Source organism: Tamandua tetradactyla, chromosome 5 (genome assembly GCF_023851605.1).
Source record: "Tamandua tetradactyla isolate mTamTet1 chromosome 5, mTamTet1.pri, whole genome shotgun sequence".
Lineage (NCBI taxonomy): Eukaryota > Metazoa > Chordata > Mammalia > Pilosa > Myrmecophagidae > Tamandua > Tamandua tetradactyla.
In genome coordinates this window covers 111,591,811-111,605,830 of record NC_135331.1, presented here as the reverse complement: position 1 = coordinate 111,605,830, position 14,020 = coordinate 111,591,811, and the positions used below count along the sequence as shown (strand labels likewise).

At 40.1% G+C, this 14,020-nt stretch overlaps 1 protein-coding gene and 1 non-coding gene across 2 annotated transcripts in view; one reads left to right on the top strand and one right to left on the bottom strand.

Moving 5' to 3' along the window:
- The window catches only part of CILK1 (ciliogenesis associated kinase 1), a 54,718-nt gene that overhangs the window by 2,695 nt on the left and 38,003 nt on the right, over positions 1–14,020 (top strand). Inside the window, exon 2 of the mRNA XM_077162073.1 lies at positions 7,528–7,582. Coding sequence (XP_077018188.1) covers positions 7,528–7,582 — 55 coding nt within the window. The remainder of the gene's footprint in view (positions 1–7,527; positions 7,583–14,020) is intronic.
- TRNAR-UCU (transfer RNA arginine (anticodon UCU)) lies at positions 7,278–7,348 on the bottom strand. Its single transcript has one exon. It is a non-coding gene; the product is annotated as a tRNA-Arg (tRNA).

Here is a 14,020-nt window from a genome sequence, read left to right as displayed (position 1 = left end):
AGAGAGTAAATATTTTAGTTTTTGCAGGCCATATAGTCTCTTTTGTAACAGCTCAACTCTACTGTTTTAGCACAGAAGCAGTCACAGACAATATGTAAATGAATAAGCATGGGCTGCACGCCAATAAAACATCATTTATAGACACCGAAATTCTAATTTCATATAATTTTCACATGTCACAAAATATTATTCTTCTTTTGATTTTTTTTCCAGAATTTTTTAACCATTTAAAAGTTAGAAAAAATCATTCTTAGCTTATAGGCTATACAAAAACAAATGGCAGGAAGAAAAACCAAAAATAAAACAAATGGCAGGGTAAATTTGCCCCTGGACCATAGTTTGCAACCCCTTTTCCTGGAAGGTCTAGAACTGTACTGACGATAGCCGATAACTATGTGTCTATTTAAATTTAAATTTAATTTAATTTAATTAAAAATTCAGTTCCTAAGTTGCATCAGCCACATTCTAATTGCTCACTAGCCATATGTGGTTAGCAGCTATTGTACCAAAAAGTGTAGAACATTTCCATCATTACAGAAAGATCTATTAGGTAACTCTAATCTAATTAGAATAAACCTGATGGATTTTTCCTACAGGGCAAGGTTATCTCTATTATGTAGAATTCTTGTGCTTCATGAGATTTGGGAAGAATTGGTTTGATCTAGGATTTCTTAAGATGCCCCTGAATTCCAAGGATCCCTAGAGAGGCCCTTGAATCACTCTAGGCAGTGGGAGGTCCTGCTAGCTGGCAGAGTAGAAGAATTAGAGTCAATATCAAACTTGGGTTAGCTCATAGTTCACAAAAGACTTTGGGGAATCTGTAATCTACCTTCTTCCCAAAGTAACAAAAGGGGTTTGAAGGAAAGGTTGATTTTTCCCACATAGTCTATAGGCCCATCCTTCACCTCCCAATTTCTGCTTTGAAGACACTGCCCCTGGATGAGTTCACCTTAGATACCCATTCCTTAGCATTTCATGGGACAAGACCAAATTGTTGGAGGTGAAGCCTGCAATAACACTTGGCACATCTTTCTTTTATCTTTTTCCTCCCTTGCAACCCCTTCTTACTTCGATCTAGGTTTTTTTTTGTTTGTTTGTTTTTTTAACTTTTTTTATTAATTAAAAAAATTAACAAACAAAACATTAAGAGATCATTCCATTCTACATATACAATCGGTAATTCTTAATATCATCACATAGTTGCATATTCATCATTTCTTAGAACATTTGCATCAATTTAGAAAAAGAAATAAAATGATAACAGAGAAAAAAAGATTATACATACCATACCCCTTACCCCTCACTTTCATTTACCACTAGCATTTCAAACTAAATTTATTTTAACATTTGTTCCCCCTATTATTTATTTTTATTCCATATGTTCTACTCTTCTGTTGATATAGTAGATAAAAGGAGCATCAGACATAAGGTTTTCACATTCACAGAGTCTCATTGTAAAAGCTATATCATTGTTCAATCATCATCAAGAAACATGGCTACTGGAACGCAGCTCTACATTTTCAGGCCGTTCCCTCCAGCCTCTCCACTACATCTCGAACAACAAGGTGATATCTACTTAATGCATAAGAATAACCTCCAGGATAACCTCTCAACTCTGTTTGGAATCTCTCAGCCATTGACACTTAGTCTCATTTCACTCTTCCCCCTTTGGTCGAGAAGGTTCTCTCAATCCCCTGATGTTAATTCTCAGCTCATTCTAGGGTTTTTCTCAGTCCCTTGATGCTGAGTCTCAGCTCATTCCAGGATCTCTGTCGCATGTTGCCAGGAAGGTCCACACCCCTGGGAGTCATGTCCCACACAGAGAGGGAAAGGGTGGTGAGACTGCTCCTCGTGTTGGCTGGAGAGAGAGGCCACATCTGAGCAACAAAAGAGGCTCTCTTGGGGGTGACTCTTAGGCCTAAATTTTAAGTAGACTTGACCTATCCTTTGTGGGGTTAAGTTTCATGTGAACAAACCCCAAGCCTGTAGGCTCAGCCTATAACTTTGGTTGTCCACACTGCTTGTGAGAATATCAAGAATTCAACTTGGGGAAGTTGAATTTCTCCCCACTCTCACCATTCCCCGAAGGGGGCTTGCAAATACTTTTCCAGTCACTGATCAAATCACTCTGGGATTCATTGGGGCATCACTCTGGACAAACCAACAAAATCTCATGTGCTACCTGAGATTCCAAGTACTTATGACATTCAATCAAACTATCTACATGAGTTATATTAGGAAATGCTCTAGTCAAAATATAAATTTTGTAACAAATAAACATTTTTTGCTTTAGTCTCACATATAAGGTGACATTTTAAAGTATTAATTATCATCTATTTTCAACACCCTGCAATAATGACATTCCTGTGTTCTTCCTCAGGCAAAAACATTTCTTAAATTTGTACATTGTACATTTCACTATTATTATACACTCTAGGCATTCCTAGATTATACCATCTCAATCTTTACCATCTATCTTTCTTTCTGATTTCATTTATGTCCCCAGTCCTCCTCCCTCTATCATTCTCACATGCAGGTTCATTCAGTGTTTTAACATAATTACATTACTGTTTGGTAGTATTGTGCTGTCCATATCTGAGATTTTATATTCAGTCCTGTTGCACAATCTGTATCCCTTCAGCTCCAATCACCCAATATCTCACCCTATTTCTATCTCCTGATGGTCTCTGTTACCAAGGAAATATTCTAAGTTTATTCACTAACATCAGTTCATGTCAATGAGACCATACAGTATTTGTCCTTTTGTTTCTGGCTAATCACACTCAGCATAATGTCCTTAAGGTCCATTCATGTTGTTACATACTTCATAACTTTATTCTGTCTTACAGCTGCATAATATTGCATCTTATGTAAATGTCACAGTTTGTTTAGTCAGCTGTCTGTTGATGGACATTTTGGCTGTTTCCATCACTTGGTAATTGTTAATAATGCTGCTATAAACATGTAAATGTCCATTTGTGTCCTTGGCCTCATGACCTTTGAGTAGAGACAGCATATACTTGGGTCCTGTTTTTTAAACCATTCTGCCAGACTATGTCTTTTGATTGGAGAGTTTAATCCATTAACATTCAGTGTTATTACTGTATGGGTAGTACTTTCTTCTACTATTTTGCCTTCTGGATTTTATATGTCATATCTAATTTTCCTTCCTTTTACCTTTACTCATAGTCTTCCTTTCTACACTCTTCTCCACACCTCTCTCTTCTGTCTTCGTATCTGTCTCCAGTGTTCCCTTTAGTATTTCTTGCAGAGCTGGTCTCTTGGTCACAAATTCTCTCAGTGATTTTTTGTCTGAAAATGTTTTAATTTCTCCCTCATTTTTGAAGGACAATTTTGCTGGATATAGAATTCTTGGTTGGCAGTTTTTCTCTTTTAATAATTTAAATATATTATCCCACTGTCTTCTCGCCTCCATGGTTTCTGCTGAGAGATCTGCACATAGTCTTATTGGGCTTCCCTTGTATGTGATGGATTGCTTTTCTCTTGCTGCTTTCAAGATCCTCTCTTTCTCTTTGACCTTGGACATTCTGATTATTAAATGTCTTGGAGTATGTCTATTTGGATCTGTTCTCTTTGGGGTACGCTGCACTTCTTGGATCTGTAATTTTAAGTCTTTCATAAGAGTTGGGAAATTTTCAGTGATAATTTCCTCCATTAGTTTTTCTCCTCCTTTTCCATTCTCTTCTCCTTCTGGGACACCCACAACACGTATATTCATGCGGTTCATATTGTCTTTCAATTCCCTGAGTCCCTGCTCATATTTTTCCATTTTTTTTCCTATAGTTTCTGTTTCTTGTTGGATTTCAGATGTTCTGTCCTCCGGTTCATTAATCCTATGTTCTGCCTCTCGAAATCTACCATTGTAGGTTTCCATTGTTTTTTTCATCTCTTCTACTGTGTCTTTCATTCCCATAAGTTCTGTGATTTGTTTTTTCAGACTTTCAGTTTCTTCTTTTTGTTCCTTCCTTGCCTTTTTTATATCCTCCCTCAGTTCATTGATTTGGTTTTTGATGAGGTTTTCCATGTCTGTTTGTATATTCTGAATTAGTTGTTTCAGCTCCTGTATGTCATTTGAATTGTTGGTTTGTTCCTTTGATTGGGCCATATCTTCAATTTCCTTAGTGTGATTTGTTATTTTTTGCTGGTGTCTAGGCATTTAATTACTTTAATTAGTTTATTCTGGAGATTGCTTTCACTTCTTTTATCTAGGGTTTTCTTGCTGGATGAATTTGTTGTCTATCTGTTCTTTGACATTCTGTTCAGCTTTATCTGAACCTTTAGCTTAAGTTTTGTTTAACAGAGGAGAATTTTTCAGTTCTTGTTTTCTTGTTTTTTGCCCTGCTTGTGTGGTACCTTTCCCCCACACACACTTAGGAGGGTCTGCTTATATATTATAGACCCCAGCCAGATTTTCCCAGACCAAACTGGCCTCCTATCAGGAGGAAAGAGTCACCTGCATCGGTTTTCCCTGAGCATGAGACCCAGCAGGTTGAAAGACTTTCCTGTGAAGTCTCTGGACTCTGTTTTTCTTATCCTTCCCCGTATGTGGCGCTTGTCTGACTGCAGGTCCCACTAGCATAAGATGATGCGGTACCTTTAACTTTGGCTGGGGGTTTGTTGGAGACAGAGGAGAGGTTGTAGGCTGGTTTTAATGGCTTCAAATTACCAAGCACTGGTGTCTGAATTCATTGATGGAGGGATTCCACCTGGGTGGGCCTTCACCCCTCCCCTGGGGAAGGCACAGGCTCCAGATAAGCCCCCAAAAGAGCTCACTTCTGCCTGTGCCTGGGGCAGTTGCAGCCTGAGAAGTCCTGCCGCTGTATGCAGAGGCAGTCAAGCCTTTGTAGATACACAGCCACAAAAACCTGTTTCCTTCTTTTTTTTCCCCCTTTTTCTGTCAGTCCTGCCCCCTTGGTGCCGGGGCAAAAATGAGCAACCTCCGCTTTGATTGGGTTCACCTAAGCTAGGGGCCTATTTTTAGTAGTCAGAATTTGTTAATCAGTTCCACAATTGGCGTTTGATTGTGCCCAGTCACTGCTGCTGGTAAAGTCCTTTCCTTTCCCTTCTGGGAAGCAGCCTGTGGGGGAGGGGCACTGGCGACCGCAGCTTTGGGAACTCACGGTTTTGGGGGGTGCTCGCAGCCGGTCCAGCTGGTCCAGACTGGGGTACGCTGTGTGTCTGGTCACTGACGTGGCCCCAGGAGCTGTTCTGTACTGTTTCTGGTTATTTAGCAGTTGTTCTGGAGGACGAACTAAAACGCGCACGTTGTTAAGCCGCCATCTTGACCCAGAACCTCCGATCTAGGTTTTTTGACCCCAGGTCCAATATTTTAATTATTCGGAAGTGGGAAGTTCAATAAAAGCAGGACTAGAGAGAGAAGCCTTCAGTAGAGCTCTCAGATTTTCTCTCCCAATCAGAAAATTAGACTAACCATGCTTGTTTCTCCTCTTAAACCACTTAGGACTTTGACTTGGATATAAACCTCCCATTTTTTGTCTCTGCCTTTTCTATCAGTCTTAGGGCTCCTGGAAAACCTACATGGGACTCACCCTCCAGCTCCTGGCACAGTGGTCTTATTTCCTTAACTGATACCCTGGTCAGCATCAGCCATGCACTGATCACCTCACCACTGTGATCTCACTGGGTAAAACTTCCTTGCATTATGGAGGGAAGAAAAAAATAAAGAAGAAAATAAAAGTCATTCCAGAACACCACCATCCACCTGTGAGGGCTCTTCCATCAGGAATGAGTTGGCTGGGAAGAGCGCCTAATGGTTAAGAGCCTGTAGTTGGTGTCAGCCACTGTTGGGTTTGAACTGCACGACCATAGGCAGTTTTCTCATCTATGAAATGGGATAGTAATGGTGCCTGTCTCACAGGGCTGTGGAACAGATGCAATGTGCATGCGGAGAGCTTAGTCCAGAAACTGGTACACATACCTGGTCCTAGTAAATCTTGGCTATTCTTATGAAATATATTTTCCCAAAGCTAGCAGTAATGCTATTAGGTACATTTCATTTTGTATACAAGAAATTCTTACTGATATTGAATTTAAGAATACTTGCTGCTATTATTAGTTTCCACAGAGGTAACATTAGAACAATCCTGTAAAACGGACATCAGAGCCTCAGGGTTTGGTAATCTGCTTTCATAGTTTTCATTCTGCAGATTCAAGGTGGGGAGGTATTGCATCAGCCTGCTTTTGCCTCTTCCCTAGTCTCCTCCAGCTCCATATAAACTGTGCACATATTTACTCAATTCGTGTTGTTCATTTGATCTGGAGCATAGAGAGGATGAAGGTCATGTTTTTGGTTGTGCAAAAGCAGAACAATAAGAATTATTTTGAGTCATGGAACTTCTACCTTCCCCATGCAGACTGAGGACTTGTCAGAAAGGAATCAGTAGTTTATGCCAAAAGGTCATATTTTTCTCCTCATTTGTCGTTGTGTTTCTGAATTAAGCTAGGAAAGTTAGTTCCTAAAATTAGAACTTCTTTTTTCCAACAAAGTGACTCTTGTAATTAAGAAGCCGACCCTTTATAAATGAATACTCCAAATACACAAACAATTTTACATAAAGACATGGAAACCATCCTCATTAATTCTGTCACTCAGTGAACTCGTCCCCTCACACCCCCCCTAGCTTATCCACACCACCCTGCCCTTGGTTAGTTAGGGAGAAATGTCCTTTTAAAGATTTTCATGTTATCAGGCTATACTCTAAAATCCAATTTAATTCTTTGAGTTTTATTTTGTATTATCCACCTCGGTATATTTTGATTTTATATATACAGTGCCTTTTTAGAGTTTTGTATTACCCTGCTCATGTCAGCTTAAGCTAAGGTTTAGTGAAAAGATTTCTCATCTTAATGTTCCTGTTTACTTTTTTGAAGGAAACTAAATCCCACCTTTCTCTAATCACTGTCCCCCAATGCCTCACAAACCTGGCATGAGAACACCAACCCAGTTTGAAGAAGAATAAATTCTTTATTACAATCGTAGTGTGATTTGCGTCTTACAGGACAATAAACATTGCAAAAATACATGGGACATTACATATCATCCAGAGCTGTCCCTTTATCATGCAGATGTGGACACTTAAGGCCAGAGAGATTAAGTGGCCCCTTCAAGGTCAGGCAGTAATTAATGGCAGAGCAGGGGTAGCAGTCAAGCTGCTACACCACCCCACACCACCTCTGCAGGGGAATCTTGTACTTTCAGATTAACTGCACTGATTGTTTTTTTTTTGGGGGGGGGGTGCATGGTCCGGGATTCAAACCCAGGTCTCCTGCATAGAAGGCAAGCATTCTACCATTGAACCAGCCATGCACTCAGCACTGATAGGTTTTTAGAGAAATGTCATTTTGGACAGTATAATATAAGGTAGAAATCAAAACCAGTTCTAAGCACTGTTCATTAGGTTTACAATTAAAGCATTAAAAAAAAATAATGATGTTTAACTTGTTATTGGAAATGAGCATGCTATTTGTTTCTTTCTTCTCTTTTAGAATGAAAAGAAAGTTTTATTCCTGGGAGGAATGCATGAACCTTCGGGAGGTTAAGGTATTTATTAGTACACCAGGGAATAATTTATATATGGTTGATTAAAATAGCTTTAAACATGCTTAGATTTATGGCTTCTATATTTATGCCATCTGGATTTGTTGATTAACACCAAAGGGGGGTCAAAAGATAATATTTTGCCGTTAATAGCTGAAAGGAGATTACTATACTGTTATATTAGTGAATGTGCTTTTATTAGGAAACCTATATATTTAGTGGATCTTTTATGTGAATATATTTTGATATGAATAAGAGGAATGTGTTGATTTAGTGAATTATTGCTGAGTCTAAAAGCAGTCATCCTAATTATTAAAATAAACGAAAATCTATTTGCTGGGTTGTTTTCCTAAACATAATAGTTAATACTTATTTCAGCATCTTGCTTGATAATTTGCCCTCTGTTCTCTGTGATGGAATTCCTTCATCAAGGTAAAGCTGTGTCAAGCATTGCCTAGCACACATCTTCATTTTTATTTTTTCTCTTATTCAGCCTTCTATCTGGATTCACCTTTCCCTTTATTTCCCCCTTCCCCTCTCTTCTCTTGATTCTGAGTGTTTCAGTTCTCTACTTTGTCTCTGAGCAGATTGACTGCTGTGAGTTTTAGCCATGTCATTCTCTCCCTCATGCCCTGGAGGGGTGCTTCATCCACTCTGTGTCTTCATATGGTCCTATTTGTGATACTTAAAAGAATATTGTAACCTAATTCCTTCTTCTTCCTCCAGGGGAGTCCTGTACATGGGGAGGGCTTCCAAGTCCAGAACAGGACTCAGCAAACTTTTTCTGTAAGGGTCAGATAGTAAATCTTTTATGATTTATGGGCCAAGAGGCAACGCTGAGGCTATTCTGTAGGTACATATCTAACAAGAGAAGAAACACATTTTCATAATATTTTTATTCTGAAAGTTAAAATAAAATAATAATTATCATTTTTTGCTCTACAGATCTACCAGTCAGAAAAAAGGAATTTCTCTTTTGGAGGGCATAACATTTAGTTTAGCTGGGTTTCAAAGTTAGTTTTCCCTATCAGCAAACTGATTGCAAATATTCATCTGTAGAAACTATTTTTAGCTCATGGGCCGTGCAAAAACAAGGGGTAGATTAGATTTCACCCATGGGTCAAATTTGCTGACTCCTGGCTAGAGAATAAAAACTCTGGGAGATCCAAAAATGTCAGAAAGAGGGAGTACACTGAGATAACTTTTTTTTTTAATCTGATTTTTTTCAGACATGAAGGCTTCGATTTTAAACCATTTGTTTACAACTATCTGTGCATTACTCCTAATGCAGAAGACAGCTACTTGTGCACAAAGCTTAGAAAAACTATAGCCACAGAGGTTCTTAGATAGCAAGTAAATGTCCCAATACGATGGGTAAAGTAGCTGCCCCTCTTGCTAATGACACCAGAAATTTCCCACTCTTTTCCCTACCTGCACAGATGCTGTCTGCTGCTAACTGGGGCCACCCTTCCCTTCTCCCTCACCCCTGCCTGCCCTTGCAGATCCTTACACAAGCTTATCAGCACTGGGCCACGGCCAATCCCTAAAAATGGAGGGGAGGGAAAGAAGGAGTTAGAAAGCAAGCACCTTTCCAAGGTTCCTCATCCCTACCTCCTTGCTGAAATCCCTCTTTTCTGCCTACTGAGTCAGAAAAGGAAGGGAAAGGAAGGTCACCAAAGGACTTATTATGTCACCGTCCCTCCTTCCCCAGTGCCCCCTGCCCACGTATCCTTGTGTCTTTCCCCAGAGATCCTGCCCCCCAGGCCACCTGGATATCATGGGAGGAATGAGACCTGGTAGCATTTTTCTTTGCAACATTATTATATATGCCACTTAGATTCTCAGTGCTATAGATAACCATTCTTGGGAGTAGGCTGCCTGAATCCTGTCTACTTTATTCCTCTACTGTCTTTAAATCCTGACTCCATCAATCTCTCCCTACCCCCATGTATCTTGAAACTCTTCCTCTGCCCTGGCTCTTTCCTGTCTGTCTATAAATGTGCTCATCATTCTCCCTCACTCAGAAAAGTCTTAGTCCTCCCTCCCCTCGAGCTTCTGCCCTATTCCTTTTCTTACCTTCCCTACAAAACTTTTCCAACTTAATCAAATCAGGCATCTCCCTCATGCAACTCAACTGAAGTAGCCCTACTTCAGTCATGAGTTACCAAGTCCAGGAATATTTTCTCAGGCATTTCCCTTTTCTGCAATGTTGGGTGCTGTTGACCACTTCTTCTTCTCCTCTCCCAGGCTGTGTCACTTTGCTTTTTCCAAACCATCCTACCTCTTATTTGTTTTTCACCAATATTTCTGTAGTTCATTTCTAAATATTAATGACTTCTTGGATTCTTGCTTGTAGTTTTAATATTATTATTTATTTTTGCCCTGGCTTCTCTTCCTAGGTGATTTCATTCTTTCCTCTTGCTTCTGAAGTCTCATTTAATCTGTTATCTTTCTTGTGCTTCAGACCAGACATTGGTCTGCCACCTGTTTTTATAAATAAAGTTTTATTGGAACACGGCCATGTCCATTTGCTTACATATTGTCTATGACTGTTTTCTTGCTACAATGACAGTTAGTAGTTGCAGCAGAGACCCACATGACATGGAAGGCCTAAAATATTTACTATCTGGCCCTTTACAAAAAAATTTTTGCCAACCCTTACTTTAGACCCATATATGCAACTGCTTACTATACATCAGTGCCTGAGTTTTCAGAAAGTCTCTCTCCCCCAACACTCAAATTCTGTCCCCCTTTCTGTTAATGCCATCATTATTTACCCAGTCACCCAGACTAGAAACTGCAGGCTCACTGCAGGTGGCCTTCTTGTGACCCGACTTCCCGCACATCTCATCATCCTGAGAGCTGCCACCAGCACGATCTCCCTCACACTCACCTTTGCAAACACTCCCTGCTGTTTACTGAGCTTACTGTGAGCCAGGCAGCACATTAGATGCTGTACATTACACGGCATGTCCCCACAATTGTTTTAGGGAGAAGTGTTAGTATCATGAGTTTACTAATGAGAACGGATGAGGCCCAGAGACTCAATGCCTTCCTTGAGATAAACACAGCTCTAAGCAGCAGAGCTTGGTTTCAAACCCTGGTGTGCTAGAAGACTCGAGTGGGTGTATACCTGGCACCCAAGCACCTTGCCTACCTCTTCAGCTAAAGTCTTCCCACAGGAGCCTCCATTGGAATCAAACTGGGGTGATTCTCATTCCTGAGACACTGAGTTCATGCCTCATTTCCATGCCCTTACCTGAGATGAGCTTCCTCCTAAAAGACCCTTTCTCTCCTGATGAGCTTGTCTAAGTGTTACTCTTCCTTCAAGTCACATCTCGATGATACCTGTTCTAGTTTGCTAGCTGCCGGAATGGAACATGCCAGAGATGGATTGGCTTTTAATAAAAGGGGATTTATTTTGTTGGTTCTTCAGAGGAAAGGCAGCTAACTTTCCACTGAGGTTCTTTCTTACGTGGAAGGCACAAGATGGTCTCTGCTGGTCTTCTCTCCAGGCCCCTGGGATCCAACAACTTTCCCCGGGGTGACTTCTTCCTGCATCTCCAAAGGCCTGGGCTGAGCTGCTAGTGCTGAGATGAGGAATACGTTGCGTTCTCTCATTTAAGCACCAGCCAATTAAGTCAAACCAGTCACTCATTGCAGCAGACACGCCTCCTAGACGACTGCAGAAGTAATTAGCAACTGATGAGGTTCACGTACCATTGGCTTATGTCCACAGCAACAAGACTAGGTATGCTCACCTGGCCAAGTTGACAACTGAATCTAACTAATACAATACCCTTACTGACCACTCAGGGTTTTCTGATTGCTCCTTATTGAAATGTCTCTCATGTTCTTTATCTCCATCATTCCTTTGACACTTAATATGATAGTCCTTATTCTGTTATATGCATTTTGTATTCATGTCCTGTCTTCCCAATTAAGTTGTTTGGTTTTTGAGGGCAGTGGCAATGTCTCATGCCCCAGTGTATCCTTGGGGCCCAGGACATTGTAGTTTTGTTAATGGTTAAGGAAATAATGATCATTTTCTGAGGTGGGCAGAATCTATTTGTATTTTTGGCTCAGGTTTTACCTCTCCTCCGGAAAGCTTTCCTGAGTTAAAATAAGACTCTTTCTGAAAATATATCTCTGTAAAGTAGCTCAAATGAAGTGTCACCCCCCCCACACACACACACACACTTAATCCCTCTTGTATTTATCTTGCTCATGAGCCTGGCTTGGAAGTAGTGCAGGGGCCCACTCTGTAAGACTGTGGCCAAGAATAGTAACGCATGCTCAGAATACATTACAGGCCAGGAGCTCAGGGTACTCCACTCCTTCCTAGAATTTTCTTCTTCAAAGGACTTAGAACCTACTTCATTTTACTCTGAATGGATTTTCCCCAGGCCCCTCAGGCAGGATGCTTCAGCCATTACTGTGATATAATGTTAGCAAATAGGCAAACAAGATGGCTGCAATCAGTGAGAGTCCAGTGAATACTTAAAAGTTAGCCAGCCTACATAAGCCTACTTAAAATTAGGCCTAAAGAGTCACCCCCAAGAGAACCTCTTTTGTTGCTCAGATGTGGCCTCCCTCTCTCTCAGCTAATATGACAAGCAAACTCACTGCCCTCCCCTTCACTACCTGGGACATGACTCCCAGGGGTCTGGACCTTCCTGGCAATGTGGAACAGAAATCCTAGAATGAGCTGACACTCAGCAACAAGAGATTGAGAAAACCTTCTTAACCAAAAGGGGAAAGATGAAATGAGACAAAATAAAGTATCAATGGCTGAGAGATTCCAAACAGAGTCAGAGGTTATCCTGGAGGTTATTCTTATGCATAATATAGATATCACCTTTTTAGTTAAGGCATAATGGAGAGGCTGGAGGGAACTGCCTGAAAATGTAGAGCTGTGTTCCAGTAGCCATGTTTCTTGAAGATGATTGTATAATGATAGAACTTTCACAGTGTGACTGTGTGATTGTGAAAACCTTATGTCTGATGCTCCTTTTAACTACCTTATTGACAGATGAGTAAAACATATGGATTAAAAATAAATAAATAATAGGGGGAACAAATGTTAAAATAAATTTAGTAGATTGCAATGCTAGTGATCAATGAAAGGGAGGGGTAAGGGGTGTGGTATGTATGATTTTTTTTCTGTTTTCTTTTTATTTCTTTTTCTGAATTGATGCAAATGTTCTAAGAAATGATCATGATGATGAATATACAACTATGTGGTGATATTTGAGCAATTGATTATATATCAAGAAGGGAATGATCATATGGTAACAATGTTTGTGTTTGTATATTGTTATGTTGAATTAAAAAAAAAGCTGCAAAAAAAGTTAGCCGCCCTACATTCAGCAACTGTTAAAGAAAATGAAAAAGAGACTTCAATTAGAGATAAGAATGAAGCCAATTTGGTTGGGACTAAGGTAAATCAGAATACAGGGCAAAGGAACTTCACTACTGTATGAGACCAAAGGAAGAGAGGTTTATTTTATCCAAAACCTAAATTTTCTGCAGCACACAATCTATTTTAACCTGTCTGGCTAGTTCAGTTAAACAGCTTAAACACATGGAGCCTAGAATTGCAAATGAGGTCTTGTAATTCTGAATAGTTTAATGTAATAACCAGATACATTTCAGTGTTATGTTGGACAGATAATTTAAAAGTATAGACAAAGTCCCTTGAAGGTCTGGAGAAAAAATATGAAACTATTAAGCTTTCCCACTTGGGAAATACCTGATACTCAAACATTAAGGACTCCCAGGTTAATAGGCCAAGCCCTTGATCTTGAGGCTGTCTCTAATGAAACTTATTTCTGAAATGGAGACGCTAAGCCAATCTATAATAATGCCTAAGAGTTACTTCCAGAGGACCTCTTTTGTTACTCAGATGTGGCTCCTCTCTCTAAGCCCAGCTCTGTCAGTAAAATCATTATTCACCCCGTTACATCCAGGGATGTAAGTCTCCCTGGCAACATGGAAGAGATATAATTCCCAGGGATGAGCCTGGCCCTGGCACCATGGTAGCAACAATGCCTACCTGATCAAAAGGGGGAAAATAAATGTAACAAAATAAGGTATCAGTGGCTAAGAGATTGCAAATAGAGTCAAGAGGCTATTCTGGAGGTTACTCTTATGCAAGCTGCAGCTAGATATTGCTAATTGCCATGGTATGCCAAGCCCCAACCAAAAGTATTCCTATAAATTCTAAAGAATACCCAGAGCTCTATTTGAGACTATATAAAAGTTTCACACAGTAACTTTACTTTTCAGAAACCTATAACCTCCAGATGATTCCTAGGCCTGATAAGTCCTGAAACCCTGAGTTACCAGTCTCTCCAAGAGTATCAACCAGTTACATCCCCCTACCCCATAATGTTGATATCCCTTTTCAACATGAAGTTAGAATGGCCATTGCCCAAATAT